Consider the following 21,475-nt stretch of genomic DNA (forward strand, 5'->3'; position numbering starts at 1 on the left):
GAACGGGAATTTGGCGGAGTGGACCAATGAAAAGAAAGCCTTGCACCAAAGTAGTTAGATAGAGAGCGCAAGGGGCATTTTGTGGCAGTACGGAGATCTCTGATACGATGCATCAAATATCTTAGTGGTAAGTACATTTGAGCTAAATTTCTACGATTTCAGAACGTGTGTTGACAGACTGACAACGGAGCCTGTTTTTAGTGGCTGTCAAACTCTCATTCAAATTCACGGCTGGTGTTTTTGAGAGCTATCATCCTCAGCCTCCTCCTAGGTACCAGGCTGTCAACTAGCTAGCTGCTAGCACTGTCCAGCAGGCCCATCCTCATCATAGCATGGGAATGAGAACTGTTCATGATAATGTAGCCCAACATTGACAGCATTCGATCAAAAGAAGGGACAAGAAAGAGCAAATCATGTATTTTGGGGCGGAGGGGGTAAACACAGAGGGTCTCGTGTAAATTAGTATTAATGATGTAAGCTTTAAATGATGGAAACTTATTACACCTGCACCACTACACTCTACTCCTTGAATCATCATCATCAACATCAATTATGGACAACGAATACAAAGCAGGCAGCCCATATCCTTACACAGTGGTTTATAGAGTAGTACAGTTGCCCAAAGGTAGTTCAGTAGCCCAAAGGTAGTTATTCTGAAAACGTTCCATGTGTGACCACATACTTTTGGTGGTGAGTAAAAAAACGGTGTGTTTTTGTGTCCTACCAGCCCCAGAATGAGGAGTCATCTGTTTCAGAGACATGGATAAATATGAAAAGGTGAGGAAGATTGGGGAGGGCTCCTTCGGGAAGGCAATTCTCGTCAAATCCAGGGAGGATGCAAAACAGTATGTCATCAAAGAGATTGGCATCTCCCGGGTAAGCTACAGAGAACCGTATATGACATAATCACCATTTAGCCCTACATGATGTTATGGAAATTATATTCCACCCATAATATGATATTATCAATGTCTTCCTTTTCCTCTCCCTTTGTCTCACTTTCTATGGCAGATGTCTAGTAAAGAGAGACAGGAGTCCCGTAAAGAGGTGGCTGTTCTGGCCAATATGAGCCATCCCAACATCGTCCAGTACAAAGAGTCCTTTGAAGGTAAACAACAACCTGTGCACCATGCAGTCCAGTGACCCCAGTTCAGAGGTCAATAGTCAGCAGTGATGGCCATAATGCCTCTATGCCTATATCAATTTCCTTGAGACTTTAGGGTTGTAATATACAGAGCCCTTCACCTGTGGTGTGATTTCTGATGAAGCAACGTGATGAATCTCAGTTGGTGTGTGAGACTTGGCAGCAGCTTCCAGAAAATAAGTAGATTATCTGCCTGGCTCATTAATGAAACTAGAGCTAGACAGACCTCTCCCTCCTGATTCAATCCTGTAGTGTGTGTTTAACTTCAGCCTGGCCAGGGAGATCTAATAATTAGGTTTGTGTGTCTTCTAGCACAGTGTAACACAGACAGGTTGGTTAAACCAATGCTTTCTCTCTGTGCGTTTTCTAGAGTGTGGATGTCTGTACATCGTAATGGATTACTGTGAGGGAGGAGACCTATTCAAGACGATCAACTCTCAGAAAGGAGTGCAGTTCCCTGAGGAGCAGGTAAAACACAATAGAGGCAGGTGAAAATGCCCCCACCCCACAGACAGATTTTTGTCATGGATAGATGGAGGGCATGAACATGCTTTGACACTCTCTGTATCTTAATAGATCCTGGATTGGTTGGTGCAGATATGCCTCGCCTTGAAGCATGTACATGACCGTAAGATCCTCCACAGAGACATCAAATCACAGGTAAATAAGAAGTTAGAGACCCTGTCCCCTGAATTTTGAGCATATTGTAGTACACATTACTCATCATACTTATATGGTTTGGAACTTTTAGAACATATTTCTGACCAAAGATGGAACCATACAGCTAGGAGACTTTGGGATTGCCAGGGTGCTGAATAGGTGAGTCATACAACATACTAAAGAATCTATCCTGTGTTTAGTGAAAAAAGGGGCAACTTCTTTGCAATGTTCATCTCCATTTCAGTAACTCCACAATCCTCTTTCTCAGTACTGTGGAGCTAGCCAGGACATGTATCGGGACGCCATACTACCTGTCACCTGAGATTTGTGAAAACAAACCGTACAACAACAAAAGGTAACCTGCACCCATGTCTGGTTGAGGGGGCATTGTCTCATGATGGGATGGGAACTTTTAGGATTCTCTCTTTGTGTATGTCAATATGAGTTTGTACCTACCATTTAAAAGGTGCAGAGTTGAATCACCTTAATTGTACAAATTATTAGTTAATTTGTCACACACACTCAGAATAATGCAGTCAATGAGGTGTATGGTGGCCTCTGCCACCATGATTATGTAATGGCGTCATGTATAGCCTTTATGGAGTCAACTTACTGGCTGGTGTACATCCAGAGTCCTGAGCAGGACACCTGTATTGATTCTAACCTATTTAAATATGCATCATGTAATCTAATCAACCTCAGTTACATGAGTCTGTATTTGTCTTAATGAACTGTAGCATGCAGCCTCACACTACAGCAGCCTATGGTTGTCTTCTTGTTAACAGGAGTGCCTTTCTTTCCACGTTATCTAATGTGTAGAAAAGCATCTTTAGCAATAGTGTATGTGCAATACTGTGTGAGCGAGAATGTAATGTACCAATCCCAGAGAACTTATCCCTCCTCTCTCCATCTGTATGCTCTCTCTCTCTCTTTCCCTTTCACTCCTCCAGTGATGTTTGGGCCCTGGGGTGTGTCCTGTATGAAATGTGCACGCTAAAGCATGCAGTAAGTATTTGTGTGTGTGTGCTTATTTAGGTGTGTCTTAAAGTCAGTAACAGAGTGAACCTGGGGCAGGCACAATAAGAAACGCTCACTCTCTCCCATATATAATGCATGATGATTCTCTCTGCAGTCAGTTGTTTTTCAGAGTCTTTTTTAATTAAATTTTTTTTATTTAACCTTTATTTAACCAGGAAAGGCTCATTGAGATTTAACATTTCTTTTTCAAGAGCGTCCTGGCCAAGATAGTCAGCACCCGGTCATTACAAAAATTACAGACAGACAACATGAAAAACTACAAGTAATCTAGTAAAAACCAGAGAATTCACAAGAGTATAACAAAATCAAAAACAGCAAATTAAAAACATTGACAGGTCAGGGAATCAGCCTCAAAATCCTTCATCAGTGATTTAAAAATACCAATCAGGACAAGTTCTTCCAGTTTTTAAAAGTATTTTGTAAGGCGTTCCAAGACGATGGCGCAGAGTACATAAAAGCCCTTTTACCAAATTCAGTTCGGACATTTGGAACAGTTAGCAGGATAAAGTCTAGCGAACGAAGAGAGTACCCACCACATTTCTGAACAATAAAAATGCCCAAATAAAAAGGTAGTAAACCCAAAATAGCTTTATAAATAAAAGTATACCAGTGACTGAGCCTACGAGTGACTAGAGAAGGCCAGTCAACCCTGGTATACAAAGTGCAGTGGTGCGTAAGGGTTTTGCAGTTTAAAATAAATCTCAAAGTGCCATGGTAAAGGGTGTCAATTGATCTCAAACACTGAGTGGAAGCATTCATATATAAAATATCCCCATAGTCTAGTAAAGGCATAAATGTAGCTGATACTAGCCTCCTTCTGGCTTCAAAAGAAAAACAGGCCTTATTCCTAAAATAAAATCCCAATTTCAGCTTACATTTTTTTGTAAGTTGTTGAATATGCAATTTAAAAGAGGCCGTCATCAATTAGAATTCCAAGATATTTATATGAGGTTACAACCTCAATCTCCTTGCCCTGACAGGTAGTAATAGGTGAAAGGTTCAGAGGTCTATTTCTTGCTTTAGAAAACACCATTAGTTTAGTTTTGGCAGTATTGAGGCACATAAAGCTTTATGTGCTGATCATATCTGCTGAGTACGTGGTCTGTTTAATTCTAAAAAGGTCTAATAATATTAATTACATTTACATTGAGGTATTTAGCAGACAATCTTATCCAGACAGTCACTATTTAGCAGACAGTCACTTTAAGAATGTTTACATATTCTGCATGACATCTTATATGAATTCTATTCTACTGTATCTAAGTCTATGCCGCTCTGACATTGCTCGCCTAATATTTATATATTCTTAATTCCATTCCTTTACTTTAGATTTGTATGTTGTGAAATTGTTAATTGCTTGTTAGATATTACTGCACTGTTGGAGCTAGAAACACAAGCATTTCGCTACACCCGCAATAACATCTGCTAAATAAGTGTATGTGACCAATAAAATTTGATTTGATTCAACTTACAGTAGTTACAGAGTGCACACATTTTCAGACTTTTGTACTGGTCCCTTGTGGGAAGTGAACCAACAACCCTGGCATTGCAAGCACCATGCTCTACCAACTGAGCGACACTGGACCACTATTCGTAATGTCAGAAGAGGCCATTAGTGTAATCAGTCATTCCCTTTGGTCGTGTCTGGCCTGCTATTTTAGTTATTAAGGAAAAATACCGTGTGTGTTCTCTCTTAGTTTGAGGCAGGTAACATGAAGAACCTGGTTCTGAAGATCATCCGGGGCTCGTACCCCCCTGTGTCGACCCACTACTCCCAGGACCTACGCTCTCTCATGGGCCAGCTGTTCAGACGCAACCCCCGGGAGAGACCCTCTGTCAGCTCTATCCTCGACAAACCCTTCCTCTCCCACAGAATCTTCAGGTTCCTCACCCCAGAGGTAGGATACACACACACACAGGGTCCCAGGGACTATTAGCCCTTTGACAGTATGATACATACACTGTGAATCTAGTCTTTTCAGCACAACAATATGACGTTTGGTTTTCTCCCACTCAGATTATCGCTCAGGAATTCAGCCATAGCTTCCTCCACAAGCAGCCTAAAGCAGGTGTGGCGCAGGCGGCATCAGGTAAACACACACACCACATAAAATGCTGACACATTTGAATGAATACACATGCCTCACTCTTACACCAAGAACCTCAACTTTGTAATATATTATCTTTCTTACCCTCTCTAGCCAAGCGTCGCGCCCCTGCTCCCATGCCCCTAACCCCAGCCCAGAAGATCACCAAACCAGCCGCCAAATATGGAGTGCCTTTAAATGTCAGGAAAGCCTCAGATGCAGCCATGAAACCTGCCGAGCGGAAACCAGCCGTCAAACACAAGATGGTTAGTACTGGAGGAGAGCCAGTGACGTCTTTCAGCCTTCTCAACAGGATGATCCTATACTGGCCGTGCATCATTTTCTACTGCCCCTCCACTGAGACAGATCTATTCATATTGGTTATGAATGTGTGTTATGAAGATGTCTGTCATGTTACACCTCAGTGGGGCATGTGTGTGTCTGTGTGTCCTCTGAGTCTGAACCCCAGTGTTATATGTTGCTCAGGCCCCCGTCCCCCTCCCAGCAGCACCCCAGAGGAGAGTGAGTCGAGTGGAGGAAGAGAGGAGGAAATATGAGGTAGCTACAACAGAGAGAGCGCCTCCTGTAACCTGAATTAACCCCTGGATCTCTCCCTCCTTTTCTTCCTTCCATTAACCCACCCACATAAAGTTCCCTCCTGATGTACATCCTTTTTTTTCTTCCTCATCATCACTCATCCAAACAGAGTGCAGCCCCCCACTTCTCATTTTCCAGACAGTTTGAATAGCCCTCCCTCTTCTATACCCCTCTTTCTCCTAACCTGCCTAAAGAGGGCTCTTTTTTCCCCCTCCTTGTTAGACCTGTTCTATAGCAGTGAACCTCTTGCGTCTTAGTAAGTTCATGGTTTCATGTTGACTATTGTGTTTACACTACAGGAGGGTGCCAGGAAGAAAAGGATGGAGCTGATCGAGAAAGAGAGGAAACAGAGGGAGCAGGTCAGCTGGGTGTCTAGCATTTGATATACTGTATTGCATCTGAAATATGAAACTTCAGATTGTTCATCTTTATTTGTTCTTCAGATGTTTCTGTTGAATGCTGGACAGATGAAGAGATATGAGCGGGAAAAGGTGAGTCAAATCGGATGTTATTTGCCACGTGCTTTGTTAACAACAGTGGTAGACTAACAGTGAAATGCTTACTTACGGGCCCTTCACAACAATGCAGAGAGAAAAATAATAGAAAAAATAACAACACAAGGAATAAATACACAATGAGTAACGATAACTTGGCTATATACAGGGAACACTAGTACTCACCAGTACAGAGTCGATGTGCAGGTGTATGATGTAATTGAAGTACACGGGTACATATGGGTAAAGTGACTAGCCAACAGGATATATAATAAGCAGTAGCTGCAGCGTATGTGATGCGTCAAAAGAATGCAAAAGGGGGTCAATGCAGAAAGTCTAGGTAGCTATTTGGTTAACTATTTAGCAGTCTTATGACTTGATGATAGAAGCTGTTCAGGGTCCTGTTGGTTCCAGACTTGGTGCATCGGTACTGCTTACCATGCGGTAGCAGAGAGAATAGTCTATGACTTGGGTTCCTGGAGTCTTTGACAATTTTTAGGGCCTTCCTTGACAGTGGGGGTAGTATAACCGTAAACAGTAGTTATTTACACTATGTAACGTTATGACATTGCAGTAGTGACGATCAAACTTAAGCATTTAATGTAATGCTCATAGTGACTAGTGAACTTTGACCCCCAGATAAACCGGATCAACCGAGCTCGAGAGCAGGGCTGGAGGCACGTACTGAGCTCTAGTGGAGGCAGCAGTCCAGAGAGGAAGGTACAGAATGACCCCCCCCCCCCACCCCCTTCATAATCATCATCTACTGTGGTCTCACTACAGTGGAGATGTTTTATCATCAATCAAAGCTTCTCCTCTCTAACTCACTGTCTTATCTGTCACCAGTGTTTTTTAGGAGGTGGTGGTATGATGGCTGGGTTTGCAGCTCCTGTCCCAGAGCCCCTGCTTCCTGCTCCATGTCCTGCCCAGGGCCCCACCCCAGGCCCTGCCCCGCTCTCCCCTAGCAGGGCCCCGTATGAACACTACCATGCTGCTCTGGACCAGCTGGCCAAACCTCAGCCCAAAGAGGGTGCCAGAGAGGTATTCACAGCAGGAGGAGACACTCCTGTTAGGTGGGTTCAGCCATCATTTCCTTTGGGTAATTTATTGACTCAGGTGACTGATTGAATGATTGTGTTATTTTGTATGTGTAAGGGGTGTGCCAGCTGCTGCCAGCTCAGTGCTGCCCAATGGCCCTGCTCGTCTCCCAGACCCTGATGCGGTGAAGAGAGAGCTACGGAGGCTAGAGCATGTCACCAAACAAACCCATGTTAGCAGGTCCGTGGTTGGTCACAAACCATTCTAGAAAACATTGCTCTGTCTCTGACTGGCAGTAAAGCTTTGCTTGATATTGGATCATATTTATTAGTTACGATATACAACGTTGTATCAATACTAAGTCAATTAAATAACTTCCTCTCCAACTGTCTCCAGGCAACGGGGTCACGCAGCAGCTGAACGGGCCAATCAGGTTCAGGAGTTTCTGCAGCGTAAGAGAGATGCCATGCTGAACAAGGTCCGCGCTGAGGGACAGCTGGTACGTGTTCTCCTTCCTGCCCCTCATTTCTATACTTCTGCTCACTGAACAATGGGATGGCTCTTTAAAGTCTGTTAAGTTCTCACAAAGGATAACGGGGTTGTTGTATGGTCATGGTTAATAACCAAAGTGTCGATCTGGAATCAAGGTTGAATTGCATGCTTACCGGAGTTTGGACAAAATGCAGCAAATTTTTATACATGTGAAATGTGGTTGAATTGAACGGTGAACAGGGTGCCCGGCAAAACCTGGCAGCCATCTATGGTCGGTCCAGCTACAGCAGGCCCAAACCCAACAAAGAGGAGGAGGTAGGAGCCCAGCTCTCAGCTCTGGATGTCCAGCCGGCCTCACCCCATCTGATCCCTCACTCATAACAACATGCCTGGGTTTGGCTTGCCCTCTTCAGTTGTGTCTGCATGACACTACACTCAGACACATCCCCTTAGTTTTTAAGTGGATTATTCCCCTATCTTTTGTATTTCGTTCATTAATCGACTGTTTATACAGTCCCAAAATGTTTTGCATGTCAGCAATCAAGTTTTCAAGATGGACTTTCAAAAGCAAGTTGTCACTTGCCACATCATCATGATGCAAAACGCTCTTGAAAAACTGATTGCTGACTTTCTTAATATTTTGGGACTGTATATTTTTTGAATGGATTATTCCTGTAACTCTGCAGTCAAAGTCACCCAGCAGCACCTCCCAGTGTCCGACTCCCTTTACTGCATGTACTGTGTCACCAGGTGTGTGTGTCAAAGCACAAGTGTGATTCAGACCTCATACATTTGGTGCACCAGTAATATTTTTTTTCCCCCTTTCCATAACATATATTTTTGTGCACATTATATGTTGTCCCTTTTTGAGCATTTTTTTAAATGAAATAAATTAATCTCAAGTAACTCCAGTGTTTCCTTTTTAGGTGTTTGAGTAACTCAAGCTTTGTTTTTATATATTGCACCAATATCTTTCTTGCCATGTCAAGTATGTGGATGACTGATTTTACGTCGGTTCTTACATGTCATTTGTTATAGGAAACCATTTTAGTGGATTATTTTGTCATCAGTTTGTGTATGTTGTATAGCTTTGTGTCATGATGTGTAACCTGTGTGAGTCTGATCCGTGCTGTAGCCTCTTAGCAATATGTGAACTCTTTGTTTTGCGTGTTAGTATAACTTCTGCAGTTATGTTCTCAGGAGTACCTGTCCCGGCTGAGGCAGATCAGGCTACAGAACTTCAATGAGAGACAGCAGATCAAAGCACGCCTCAGAGGAGTGAAGGTATCCTTCCACCCTTTTAGAACACATCAGCATAACATCCTTTTAATCAGCCTCTGAACTTCTGTCATGTTTTGGCATTTTTGTTTGCGGGTAATGGTGACATCATCTGGTTGTTCGGGTGGTCAATCCAGTACGACAGTGATGGCTCAGACAGCAAGGAGTCCTGTGAGGAGACAGAGCTGAGGAGAAAGAAGATTGAAGCCCTGAAGGCCCAAGCGCAGGCCCGTGCTGCTGTGTTGAAGGAGCAGCTAGAGAAAAAGAGGAGAGAGGCCTATGAGAGAGAAAAGAGAGCCTGGGAGGATCACGTAAGTCCCCATACTCCTCAAGCTCATCTGCTACAAATGTACAGCATGTGTAGGATTAAAATCACTAACATTGATTGTGGTGTGTTTTTGTCAGCTTGCAGCTCGAGGTGTGAAGGTTGGCATGGTAGCAGGAGGTGTAGCAGTAGAGCTAGCTCCTCCCCCTCAGCCTGGCCCCTCCCTCCCTGTACAGGACGTTGTAGCTAGAGCACAGCCTGCATCCAAACCCTCCACCACTGTCATCTCCATGACTTCTGCTCTGAAGGACGTTGGAGCAGTCAGTAAACACTTAAAGCTTTCACAGTTATTTTCCTCCATTATTCAATTTTTATTACACATGCTTTTTCTCCCATTTGTGTCTCCCAGCAGCTTGCGTCTGTGCAGAGCTCTTTTAATGATGACTTACCTAAAACGGACGTCATTAAGGTGAGTTTGGTCAATAACTTCCAATACAGCACAGTGCTGCTTCACAAAATGACTATTTTACACTGAGGCTAGTTGGTTGCAGTGCCTTTTGGTTTATAGTAAGACAGTGACTATATGTTTGGTTTTATTGGTGATTTCTTCAGAGTGAGAAGAAGGAGATTCTCCGAAGACTGAATCAGAACTTGAAGGCCCGGAGCCCTGAGGAGGAGGTGTCAGCCACACCCCCAGAAGGACTATGCCCCACCCCCCAGCAGAGCCAGCCTATCACAGAGGAGAGACCGTCCTCTGGTGGGGACAGGAAGAAGTGGGAGGCTGTAGCTCCGTCTATTCTCTCTGTAGCTCAGCAGACTCTAGAAGAAACCTGTATCAGAACGACTGGTGAGTTATACCATCTGTCTCCTAGAACCGGACTCTTAAACAGAATCTTGTTCGCTATAGAAAGGACTAGGACCTGTTTGAATTGCTGGATTGACGAGAACCGTGGATCCTTACTCTCACCCTTTTGATTTTGAGCTCCATCTCTCTTCCTCTCCTTCTCCCCAGGCTCTCAGGCTCTGTCTCCAGAGGAGAGACCGTCCTCTGGTGGGGACAGGAAGAAATGGGAGGCTGGATCTCCGTCGATTCTCTCTGTAGCTCAGCAAACCCTAGAGGATACCTGTATCAGGACCGCTGGTGAATAACCTAGATGCATGCATTCCAGCACAATATCTCCTACATCCAGACTATATCTACATGTATACTAATAGATATCGGTTTGTGCATGTTGTAGAACAGACAGTGGGTGAGGTCATTCGGATGAATGTGCTACAGGACGACGCCCCTAGAAAAGAATGGGGGCGGAGCCCGGATTCTCAGGTGCTGAGAGTTCTACAGGAGGCGGAGCTTCAGCCTCTTACCCAGCTGCTGGGGAATGTCAACATCTGTGAAGAGAAACACACTGGCGAGTCCTTAATTTACCCACCAACACACACTTACCATTACCAACCACATTCCGTACAGACTCAACGTCTAAGTACTAATGATTCTGATTGGTTCCCATTCAGACAACGTGAATCAGACGGCTAAGATGGTTGGTGTGAGTGGAACTAAGGAAGTGATGCATTCAGAGGCAAGCCCACCTGCTGTGATGTCTGTCGTTAAGAACACAGAGGTCGAAGTTCAGGAAGAGGGGACGATCTCAGTAGACGTGACGGGTCAGGAGAAGAGGCAGGCTATATTAGAAGAGATGCTAAAGACCCCACCCAAACCGATAGAGATGGAGGGTGAGTGAGTGGGTTACATACTATACAGGTTGTCAGATACTGACACTCTTCATCCAGAGACATGCAGTCAGTGTATTATATAACACCACCTAAATCACTCAGTTAGATGTTCTCTTGTTCTCTCCAGATCCAGCAGACTTGGAGTCAGTGGTCCTGGAGGAGGGCCCAAAGCAGGCCTCAAATTCCCCAGCTGGAGTAGTGCAGGCCTGGGAGAAACGAGCCCTGCCGCTGGGGTGAGGGTTTGCTGGCTCCCCACGAGCTGGATTACAGAACTCTAATCCAAGAATAGGTTTAGTTAATCAAGACCTAATGTGATTTTCATTGCCATAAATGAACATTGGATTAAACACCTGTACCTTTAGACTAATATGTGACTTGAACTGTAATGAAGCTTAGCCATAATATTAAGTGTTTAATTTATGTAACTACATATATCCTAAATGTAATCTACGTATTTCCCAAAAGCAATTATAATGAGAGCACCATAAACAATAACTAGTAATGCTGCGCTCAAGTACACAGTTCAAATATGAAATATTTTATGACGTATTTCCTATTCAACAAAACTGTATGAATAAGGCTTGAAATTGCTCATCTGCTTTCTTAATATAGTATAATCAAATTAGAAAACCACTAACTATAAGATTTGTATGTTTAGTGTTCAAGGTCTCTCTTGATCAAAACATCCGCCCCCCCACTGCTGTGAACGTCACACAGATCTCTATCTTGGCTTCCAAAACTAATTAGGAACTCACTCGCCTATAATCTCATATTCATCTTGTACATCTATGACAAACGAAGTGGAATTATTTTAGATTAATGGCTATAAATCAACCTCTGAATGTGCTATAGTGATGAAATAACGCTCTCCTGTTGCACTACGATGTAAGGATTGCAGGCATTTGCTTTGTCAGTGGCTGGTACATATGGTTTAGCCAGGAGTTGATGGACAGTTGGAAGAGAAAATTAAATGGTAGGAGTGACATCCCAGCTTCAAGTGGTTTCAGATTTCACATCCTAGATTTCACAAAAATATACTGTGTCTATGGGAACCAGATCGATTTATAATTGAAAATGTCGGTTGGAACTGGTACCAGAACCACGCAGGTCCCTTAAACAGGGGTGTTGACATCTAAGTGGTTTTAATAAATGTTCATGAAACTCAATTATCAAGAATGATGTCTTGATTTTGTATATCACTCTCCTATTAGGCCACCAGAGGGCAGAGTAACACCAGCAGAAACCAAAGATGTTGGGGAGAAAGCAGAGAAGCAACCTGAATCCTCCGGTAAGCTGAGAGAGACACTTCTAGAACTAAACTGCCTTTGGTGTCCCATACTCACCTCCCCCCCCTCCCTCTAGGTATAGCACCTGTGTATGAGGAACCTCTGTTTGTGAAGCTGTGCTCCTCGCCGGCCCACCGCCGTACTGCAGCTCTGGTTCTTATGTCAGCCCAGTCGTCCATGGAGGACTCGTCCTCTTCTCTGGCCTCACGCTCACGCTCCGTCTCTCCTCTCCGCTCCAAACACCACAACGCCCTCCTCATCGGCCTCTCCACCGGCCAGTTTGATGCCAACAACCCAAAGGTGAACAACACTTCTCCTCAAGGAGACTGGAGATCAGAACTAAGGAGAATGAATGGATGTGGAATTGCTAAATAATTATGAATAACTAATAACATAATCGCACTGTTATGGTGACCCTGAACATCCTCTTATAATAGAACACAACACAAATAATAAGCATTTTCTCCTTTATAAAATGAACAAACAACATCTTTCAGAGGTGAATGAAATTGGCTGGATAATTTCTATCAGCCAGTATTTTATATCAATCACATGACAGGATCTGTACTTCCATCTAATATGATATTTTATTCTGTCCTCTACGGTGATGTTCAGCTGTGGTAGATGTTTAGGAAATGTACTCTGACCCTTCGGCCTGTGCCTGGTGAAATGTGGAGGTTCTGTGGTATTTTTAGGTTTTGATTCAGTCTTTATTAATGAAGGGCTTTGGAATGGAGCCAGTCATATTAATCACATGGTCTGGAAGAAGGCATGATGAGAGAGACTATTTATCTTTCATAACATCCATCAGGGATGGAGGAGAGAGGTGCAGAGAGAGACAGGCGAAGCTCCCTGTTATTTTTTTGTAGGGATGGGTGTGTCAGAGTTCCAACTTTATCCGTGTGTGTACTCTGGTCCAGCTTTGAGCCCTGCATGTATGCGTTTTCAGCGATGGCTCTCCCTGGACAAAGCGTTATTAATGCAATTCTTCCACATCCCTGATGTGTCATCATACCAGAGGCCACTCCACTGGCCAGCCTCACGCATGTACACACACCTGGCACACGTCCTCGAACATGTTCCAACTGACACCTCAACTGGCTCCAGGTTAAAGGCATTTTTCACATACTACAATTTGATTAATTTCCTTGATCTTCTGGGCACCTGAGCTGCACTACAACTTATTTATGGCAACAAAAAAACTAATCCTGGTGCAAACTTTAAAAAAAAAGTAAAGTTTGTGCTAAAAATATGCATCTGTAATATTTATTTAGTCATGGTGGGTGTGTGACCGGTGCTTTACTGTTTGTCCTCAGATGCTGCGTACCTGCTCTCTACCAGACCTCAGCAGACTGTTCAGCTCTCTACAAGACGCAGGAGGGGCCAACGGGGCGGTTGCCCCTGACAACGACAACAATCTGGATATAGAGGACATGGAGGATGAAGAAGAGGCCAAAGAGGATGAACAATCAGAGACTGAAGAGTAAGACACTAATTGCACTACACATGCGCACACACACACAATGAGTATATGTATAATACATAGAAACCCAATTTCACTTCTCTGTGTTTTGTGGAACATGCTTTGTGCAGTTTGAAAACATGACATGCTATGAGTACTATGAGCTGTGTTCTCTCAGTGTGTATGAGGATGATGACTTGAGGGAGCTAAGGGCCTCCATGGAGAGACTCCTGCAGGAGGAGCGCAGCGAGGAAGATGAGGGGGGATCTGGCTCTAACTCTGGTAGTCCTCCAGAGGAAGAGGGAGGCGATGGCTTTAACGGCAACCCTGCTGAGGATGAAGATGATGATGAGGAGGAGCTGAACGGGATGGCTGTGGATGAGGAGGAGGGTTCTAATGGGAGTCCAGGTGATGAAGAGGCAGGACACACACTCACCAACGGACTGGAAGAAGAGGAGCACCACAGCAGTGAGAGCCAGCTCAATGAAGAATGGCAATCGGGTACATTAGTAATCCTTCCTTCCACATGCACAATACTGTAGCTACAATGCATGCAGCCAGAAGCAGATTGTCAATAGGATTGTGTGTGAACTACAGATGACAGTGGTGAGGAGGAGGACGGTGCGGCTGAACAGCAGGACAGCATATTCAGCCGTCTGGAGGAGCTGCGGTTTAACCTGGAGCAGGAGATTGGCTTTGAGAACTTTATAGAGGCCTACAACAAGATCAAGGTATGGATGGGACCTGCTTACCCTCTAGAAGTCATTCATTATCTATCATACAGCAATTACACATGGTCATTGAATTTTCATGATGTCATTGTACCATTAAAGGCAATTCATGAAGATGAGGATGAGAACATCGACATGGGCCCCGACATGGTACTGAACATCCTGGGGACTGAGCACCAGCACCTGTACCCCAACATCCTTCACCTGGTCATGGCTGATGGAGCCTACCAAGAGGGTTAGTATCAGAGTCCTTGTTTTTCTCTCTCTCTGTGTGTGTGTGTGTGTGTGTATCCCACCTTCTCTTATTCCCCTTTGTTTTGATGGATCTCTTTTCCCTCATGTTTAAATCACGGTCCCATACGTGTTTTTCTATTAATTGTTGTGTTCAGCCAGTGTGCTGATTTCCTCTTAAACAGGTTTTCCCAGAGCGCTAGACTGCGTGAGCGAGCCAATAAACCCTTTAATCTAATCTACCCAATCCTATTCTCCCCTAACGCCCCACGGGCTCTACTCAGTCACTTAGGGACTATGTCGACGTGAAACACACCCTAAAGACTGTCTGTCTGTCTCCCCCTCACTCCCCCGCCTCACCCCTGTGCCAAGTCAGCTGTCAGAAGACTCTGGGGGAAGGGAGGGGAGAGGGAGTGTTTCATTTGTGTCTGATGGAACAGAACGGAACTCCCCCAGGACATGAGAGCAGAGGCTTCAGACGGCTCTCAAGCTCTCTCTGGACTATCTCTATGCTTTCTCTTTGTTGTGTTCTCTCGAACACTTGTCTTTCTCTCCCTGCTTACCACTTTATTCTGTCTAGATGACCAGTACTGGTCTGTTTGTCTCTAACAGCCTTGCTCCCTCCCTTTCGAACCATTTTTATTTGATCTGATGTGTGACTCAAGCCCTTCCATTTAGGCAGAGAGGGTCATGTTAATGGAACCAGGCAGGATACTTTTTCTCTTTGAAGCTGAAGGCTTCTGATTTCAAACTCTTTTTACTCTGCTGCTTGAAGTCTGTCTGTAATGGGAATTAGTCTAACCTGTCGCTGAAGATTAGAGCCTCCATTGATTCTTAAAGGGTTACGTGTCTGAATGGAGTGTGTTTGACTGTTGGGCCTAAGGGGGTGATCCTGCTGAATGTTGTGTTATGGTCGTTTTGTCTTGTAGGGTGCCAGATTCACACCTTTATAGTGTTCAGGGTTTAAGGTCACTGACTTGGGATAATGGAAATGTGAATTTAGTAATAAAGACTGCAAAAGTGATGTGCTCAGCTTTTCACCCATCACCTCAGATTTAAGAAAGCTGATTTGACCTGGGGGCTCTGAGTGTACTCAGCCACTCTCTCATGCTACAGCCTATCTAATGACTCATTGGTTTTAACATGCATCTTCCCATCTCTCTCTCTCTCTCTCCATCCCTTCTTCCTCTTCATCTTTTAGATAATGATGAATAGGGGATATGCGTCCAAGCCGCTGGCAGCTTCTGACAATCTGCTAGCCATCTGATGTCTTCCCAAGGTGCACTGCATGTGGTAGACGACTCTCTGCGTGGAGGGTTGGGGCCATAGATGGATCTGGGAGGGGTTGAAGCCAGGCTCTGGCACAGTTGCATGATTGAATAGGCTATCTAGTACACTGATGTCTGTATTTCCTACTTCCACTTCAAACACCTGACTCACTCTTTTTTTAACTTCATGTTCATATGAAAGTGCATTATCAAGTAATATTTTCTGGTAACCAAAGTTAAATGGAAGGTTTCGTCAAACATAAATCTGTCTGTATCTGTTGGAATATATTCATGGGCCAGCACCATATTTAAAGGTCAAACAGGTGATTGTACATTTGATATTCCTAATGCTGGGGTTAGGACCACCCGGTCACCATCCTCACAATACAAACCAGGTCAACTTCTATAAACATGCAAAACATATTTTCCATAAAAACCTGTTGGACCTCCTTTTTTTGAATTACTTTTTCATACAGCTAAATGTTATCTAATGCATTTTCACATTTCTTACCTGTTCCGTTAACCCAAAAATATGTGTTCAGCTCAAAAGGAAGATGACTTTTTGTTTAAGGATGTTGTATGTTGGCGTGGTAGCAGCTGCAAGGGACTGCTACTTGTTGGGTTCATGTCAAGTCAGATTGTTACTCTGTTAAGAGAATTGTAAAGATATAAATTACTGGTAATGATATTGATTTTAAAGCGTTATTCTTATTTGATAATAAAGGATATATTGTAAATAAATGCTTTTTTCTAATCTTTGTTTTGATTTAAGTCATGTTTGGTGTTTTACTGTATGTATTTGTGCATGTTTGTATGATGACTCTGCATAGATCCATTACACTAAACAAGGACTAACAGCAGGGTTACATTTCAGACTGCTGCGTTTTCAAAAACCTTCCTTTTATTGTGCTTTTCTCAGAAGTGTGTGTGGTGGCTGGTGATAATTGTAGCTCTTGCACAATCAAGCTTTGCCAGCCACTGTATGAAAGATCGCTATGTTGTAATACTGCATGTGGTGAGCCCTACATCTCTACAGGCAACTCTCTGGGGGTTGACTCTCACTGAAGGGGGCAGGAGGGGCCTGTGTGGCCCTGTGTTGTCCTGTCCATCAGGAACCACTGTTCAGCTGCGATCATACAACAGTGGGAGAATCCTACTGTGGATTTCCCCTGACCCAAGGCATACTAAATGACAAAATTCGAATAACATATTCTCAGACCACAGGGACCACTATAGTCCCTGTGCCCAAGAAAGTGAAGGTAACCTGCCTAAATGACTACCGCCCGCAGCACTCACGTTTGTAGCAATGAAGTGCTTTGAAAGGCTGGTCATGGCTCACATCAATACCATCATCCCAGAAACCCTAGACCAGCTCCAATGTGCATACCGCCTCAACAGATCCACAAATGATGCAATCTCAATCGCACTCCACACTGCCCTTTTGCAACCTGGACAAAAGGAACACCTATGTGAGAATGCTGTTCATTAACTACAGCTCAGCGTTCAACACCATAGTGCCCACAAAGCTCATCACTAAGCTAAGGAGCCTGGGACTAAACACCTCCCTCTGCAACTGGATCCTGGACTTCCTGACGGGCCGCCCCCCAGGTGTTAAGGGTTGGCAACAACACATCTGCCACGCAGATCCTCAACACGGGGGCCCCTCGGGTGCGTGCTTAGTCCCCTCCTGTACTCCCTGTTCACTTACGACTGCGTGGCCAAGCACGACTCCAACACCATTAAGTTTGCTGATGACACAACGGTGGTAGGCCTGATCACGACAACGATGAGACAGCCTATATGGAGGTCAGAGACGTGGCATTGTGGTGCCAGGATAACAACCTCTCCCTCAACATGAGCAAGACAAAGGAGATGATCGAGGACTACAGTAATGACCCAAATTCACATCGACGGGGCTGTAGTGGAGCACGTCGAGATTTTAAAGTGTCCACATCACCAGCAAACTATCATGGTCCAAACACCAAGAAAGTGAAGAGGGCACGAAAATGCCTTTTCCCCCCCAGGAAACTGAAAAGAGTTGGCCTGGGTCCCCAGATCCTGAAAAGGTTTTACAGCTGCACCATCGAGAGCATCCTGACCGGTTGCATCACCACCTGGTATGGCAACTGCTCGGCCTCCAACAGTAAGGCGCTACAGAGGGTAGTGCGTACCGCCCAAGCTACCTGACATCCAGGTCCTATATACTAGGCGGTGTTAGAGGAAGGCCCAAAAAAATTCTAAGTCTCCAGTCACCCAAGTCATAGACTGTTCTCTCTGCAACAGCACGGCACATGGTACCGGAGAAGCAAGTCTAAGTCCAAAAGGCTCCTTAACAGCTTCTACCACCAAGCCATAAGACTGCTAAACAATTAATCAAATGACCACCCGGACTATTTATTTATTTAACACTGCTGCTTCACGCTGTTTATTATCTATGTATAGTCACTTCATCCCTACCTACATGTACAAGTTACCTTGACTAACCTTTACCCCTGCACATTGACTCGGTACCAGTCGCCCCTGTATATAGCCTCATTGTTATTTTATTGGATTTTTTAAAAACTTTTGTTATTTAGTAAATATTTTCTTAACTTTATTTTCTTAAAACTGCATTGTTGGTTTAGGGCTTGTAAGCATTATTTTGTCTTTTAGTAGGATCCCCATTATCTAACGCCGTAACGCTATCTAATCTTCCTGGGGTCCAACACCAATTAACAAGACATTACAAACAACCACAAATCAAGACTTCACAAACATTCAACAAGTAGACAATACAGACAATTAAAATACCTGACAGGAAACACATTTAACATTCAGTTGATGCTTTCTATTTCCTGTCCAGTCATATAGTCTATCGCATTAGATGTTCTTTTATTACATCTTTCTTTCCTGCAGATGACCATATAACTGGACAGTACTCTAAGTGTGATAGGACCAGGGATTGAATCACCTGATTCAGTGTGCTAGATGTTACATAATCTCAACATTTTCTTGAAACAGGATCTTAATAACAATATTATCTTTGTGTTCTGACCATGATAAAGCTGCGTCCAACATGACACCTAGTAGTTTCGTTTTTTAAATTTTTACTTGCTCTACATGCGTTCTCTTCATCGACAAATTCAATTGGGGATCATCAGCAAGCATATATCTTGAACCAAATACAATACATTTCGTTTTAGAAATGTTCAACACCAATTTGTTCATATCAACCCACTCAGACACCATTCTTAGTTCACTGCTTAGTACATCTGTTAGCTCATTACATTCTGATGCTGAGCTATACATTGTAGACTCATCAGCATACATGACCACTCTTGCTTTGTTCTTACTGAAGATAATCATTAGTAAAGATAGAGTAGAGAAGTGGGCCTAGGCAACTTCCTTGAGGCACACCACAGTGTATATCTTCACTGTTTGAAAATCTAACATTAAACAACTATTTTGTAACAGTTTGTAACGGATCTCCTCTTCGTCTGAGGAGGAGTAGGAAGGATCGGACCAATGTGCAGCGTGGTAAGTGTTCGTCATTTTATTAAAATGCACTGAACACTAAACCACAAAATAAACAAACAAAGAACAACCGAAACAGTTCCGTCTGGTAACTAATACCAGACAACTACCCACAAATCATAGTAGGAAAACAGGATACCTAAGTATGGCTCCCAATCAGAGACAACGATAGACAGCTGCCTCTGATTGGGAACCACACCAGGCCAAACACATAGAAACACAACAACATAGAAAAAGAACATAGACTGCCCACCCCAACTCACACCCTGACCAAACTAAAATAGAGACATAAAAAAGGAACAAAGGTCAGGACGTGACACAGTTCATGATCAATTACATCAAAAGCAGCACTGAAATCTAGCAACACTGCACCAACTAAGTTCCTGTCATCCATACTCTTTAACCAATCATCTGTCATTTGTGCTAAGGCCGTACTCGTAGAATGCCCTTCTTTGTATGCATGCTAGAAATCCGTTTTCAGACCATTACATGATAAATAATCCTTGATCTGAACAGATACAATTTTTTCCAATAATTGACTTAACACAGGCAGCTAGCAAGATGACTATTAGGACCAGTGAATGCAGATGTTTTATCCTTGGGTAGTGGAATAACCTTTGACTCTTTCCAGACTTCTGGGCACACCTCATACATCAAGCACTTATTAAAAATATGAGCGATTGGGGTAGATATTTAGTTAGCTGTAACTCTAAGCAATTTGGCGTCAAGATTATCTGTACCAGGTGACTTGTCATCCGAAAGAGACAACAGTGTCCTTTCTACCTTTCTACCTCTACCCTTTCTCCTTGATGAAATTCAAACATGCATTGCCTCTCCTTCATGATACAATCTTTTATAAGAGTATATGACATGGAGCCATCAGTTGGAATCATAGCATTCCTCAATTTGTCAACTTTGACTGGAAAATATTCAATAAAGTAGTTTGCGATGTCATGTTGTTTTGTAATAAATATACCCTCTGATTCAGCAAAAGAGGCAGACGTTCGAATTCCTACCCATAATAGTGTTCAACGTTCTCCACAGTTTTTTCCCATCACCCTTTACTTCATACATTTTGTGCTGATATAATCCCTTCTTCTTTCCCTTGTTTAGCTTGGTCACAAGATTTCTTAATTTACAAAAACTTTGCTTATCAAACAGAGTGCCAGATTTATCTGCTACTTTTTTGGCATCATAATGTTGAATCATTACATTTCTCAGCTCATCATCAATCCATGGGGCGTTTGACCTCACAGTGCATTTCCTTAAAGGGGTATGCTTATCAGCTATACTCATATATTATTTCAAAAAGAAACTTATTGCCATTTCAGGATTGTCCTTACTACACACCTCTAACCATTGCACATTCTTAATCTCATCCACAAATGAGTCCTGATTGAACCCTCTGTAGGACCTTGGGTAGATTACCTTCGAGCCAGCCTTTGATATTTTAGTTTTCCTAGTGAGTGCAACCAAGTTATGATCACTGCAACCTAGTGCCACTGATTCAGCTTTAGAACAATGTTCTAACTCCTTGGGAGGGAGGGTGAACAAATCAGTTTGCCATACCTTAGATATGCTATGTCACCTTGTTTTCTTGCAGCCTTCATAGCTGGTATTAGTTCCTTTCTTCTTTGACGGACTGCATCTGAGAAATCCTCATTGATGAAGACGAAGGACCCTTTAAGGCGTTTGGCTTTTTCAAGAACTGCAAGCTTATCCTTGAACCTGAGAAATTTCACTACAATTGGCCTGGGTCTGGTTCCATTGGCACCACCATTGGCACCAACACGCCCCCTGGTTTCCCAGACCGGAGAGCACATTCTAGCTCAACCTGTTGATCCAATTGTAGCTCCTCAGAAAACAGCTTTCGAACTTTGTCCTCTGATTCAACCCATGTCTCACTTTGGCTCTCCTGGATACCATCTATTACAAGATTATTTCTCCTCGATTGTCCATCCAGGTAATCCGCCTTCACAGACATGTTCTGGAGGCCCTCCCTGGGCCCTCCCTGTCACGCCCTGACCGTAGAGAGCTTTTTATGTCTCTATTTTGGTTTGGTCAGGGTGTGATTTAGGTGGGCATTCTATGTTCCTTTTTCTATGATTTGTATTTCTGTGGGTGTGGTTTTCAATCAGAAGCAGCTGTCTATCGTTGTCT

At 43.5% G+C, this 21,475-nt stretch overlaps 1 protein-coding gene across 5 annotated transcripts; it reads left to right on the forward strand.

Annotated features, from left to right (window-relative positions):
- Window positions 1-19: 19 nt before the first annotated feature.
- Window positions 20-16,543, forward strand: nek1 (NIMA-related kinase 1). 5 transcript variants are annotated; one of them, XM_055944281.1, is made up of 35 exons: window positions 20-127; window positions 728-876; window positions 1,012-1,108; window positions 1,515-1,612; window positions 1,721-1,804; window positions 1,896-1,963; window positions 2,073-2,159; window positions 2,755-2,809; window positions 4,540-4,740; window positions 4,860-4,932; window positions 5,044-5,195; window positions 5,416-5,487; window positions 5,826-5,885; window positions 5,970-6,017; window positions 6,660-6,740; window positions 6,867-7,093; window positions 7,176-7,298; window positions 7,455-7,557; window positions 7,791-7,865; window positions 8,739-8,834; window positions 8,966-9,139; window positions 9,234-9,413; window positions 9,503-9,562; window positions 9,706-9,940; window positions 10,106-10,234; window positions 10,332-10,502; window positions 10,606-10,824; window positions 10,952-11,057; window positions 12,036-12,112; window positions 12,187-12,410; window positions 13,427-13,593; window positions 13,751-14,073; window positions 14,170-14,303; window positions 14,406-14,538; window positions 15,736-16,543. In XM_055944281.1, exons 2-35 carry the CDS (start codon window positions 760-762, stop codon window positions 15,747-15,749), a joined length of 4,263 nt encoding a protein of 1,420 aa, XP_055800256.1. In that variant the 5' UTR covers window positions 20-127; window positions 728-759; the 3' UTR covers window positions 15,750-16,543. The 5 variants fall into 5 exon arrangements, with proteins under 5 accessions (XP_055800256.1, XP_055800257.1, XP_055800258.1 ...); XM_055944282.1 differs by having other exon boundaries at window positions 9,506-9,562; XM_055944283.1 differs by having other exon boundaries at window positions 8,751-8,834.
- The last annotated feature ends 4,932 nt before the right edge of the window (window positions 16,544-21,475 follow it).

The sequence above is a fragment of the Salvelinus fontinalis genome, chromosome 14 (assembly GCF_029448725.1).
Source record: "Salvelinus fontinalis isolate EN_2023a chromosome 14, ASM2944872v1, whole genome shotgun sequence".
Classification (NCBI taxonomy): domain Eukaryota; kingdom Metazoa; phylum Chordata; class Actinopteri; order Salmoniformes; family Salmonidae; genus Salvelinus; species Salvelinus fontinalis.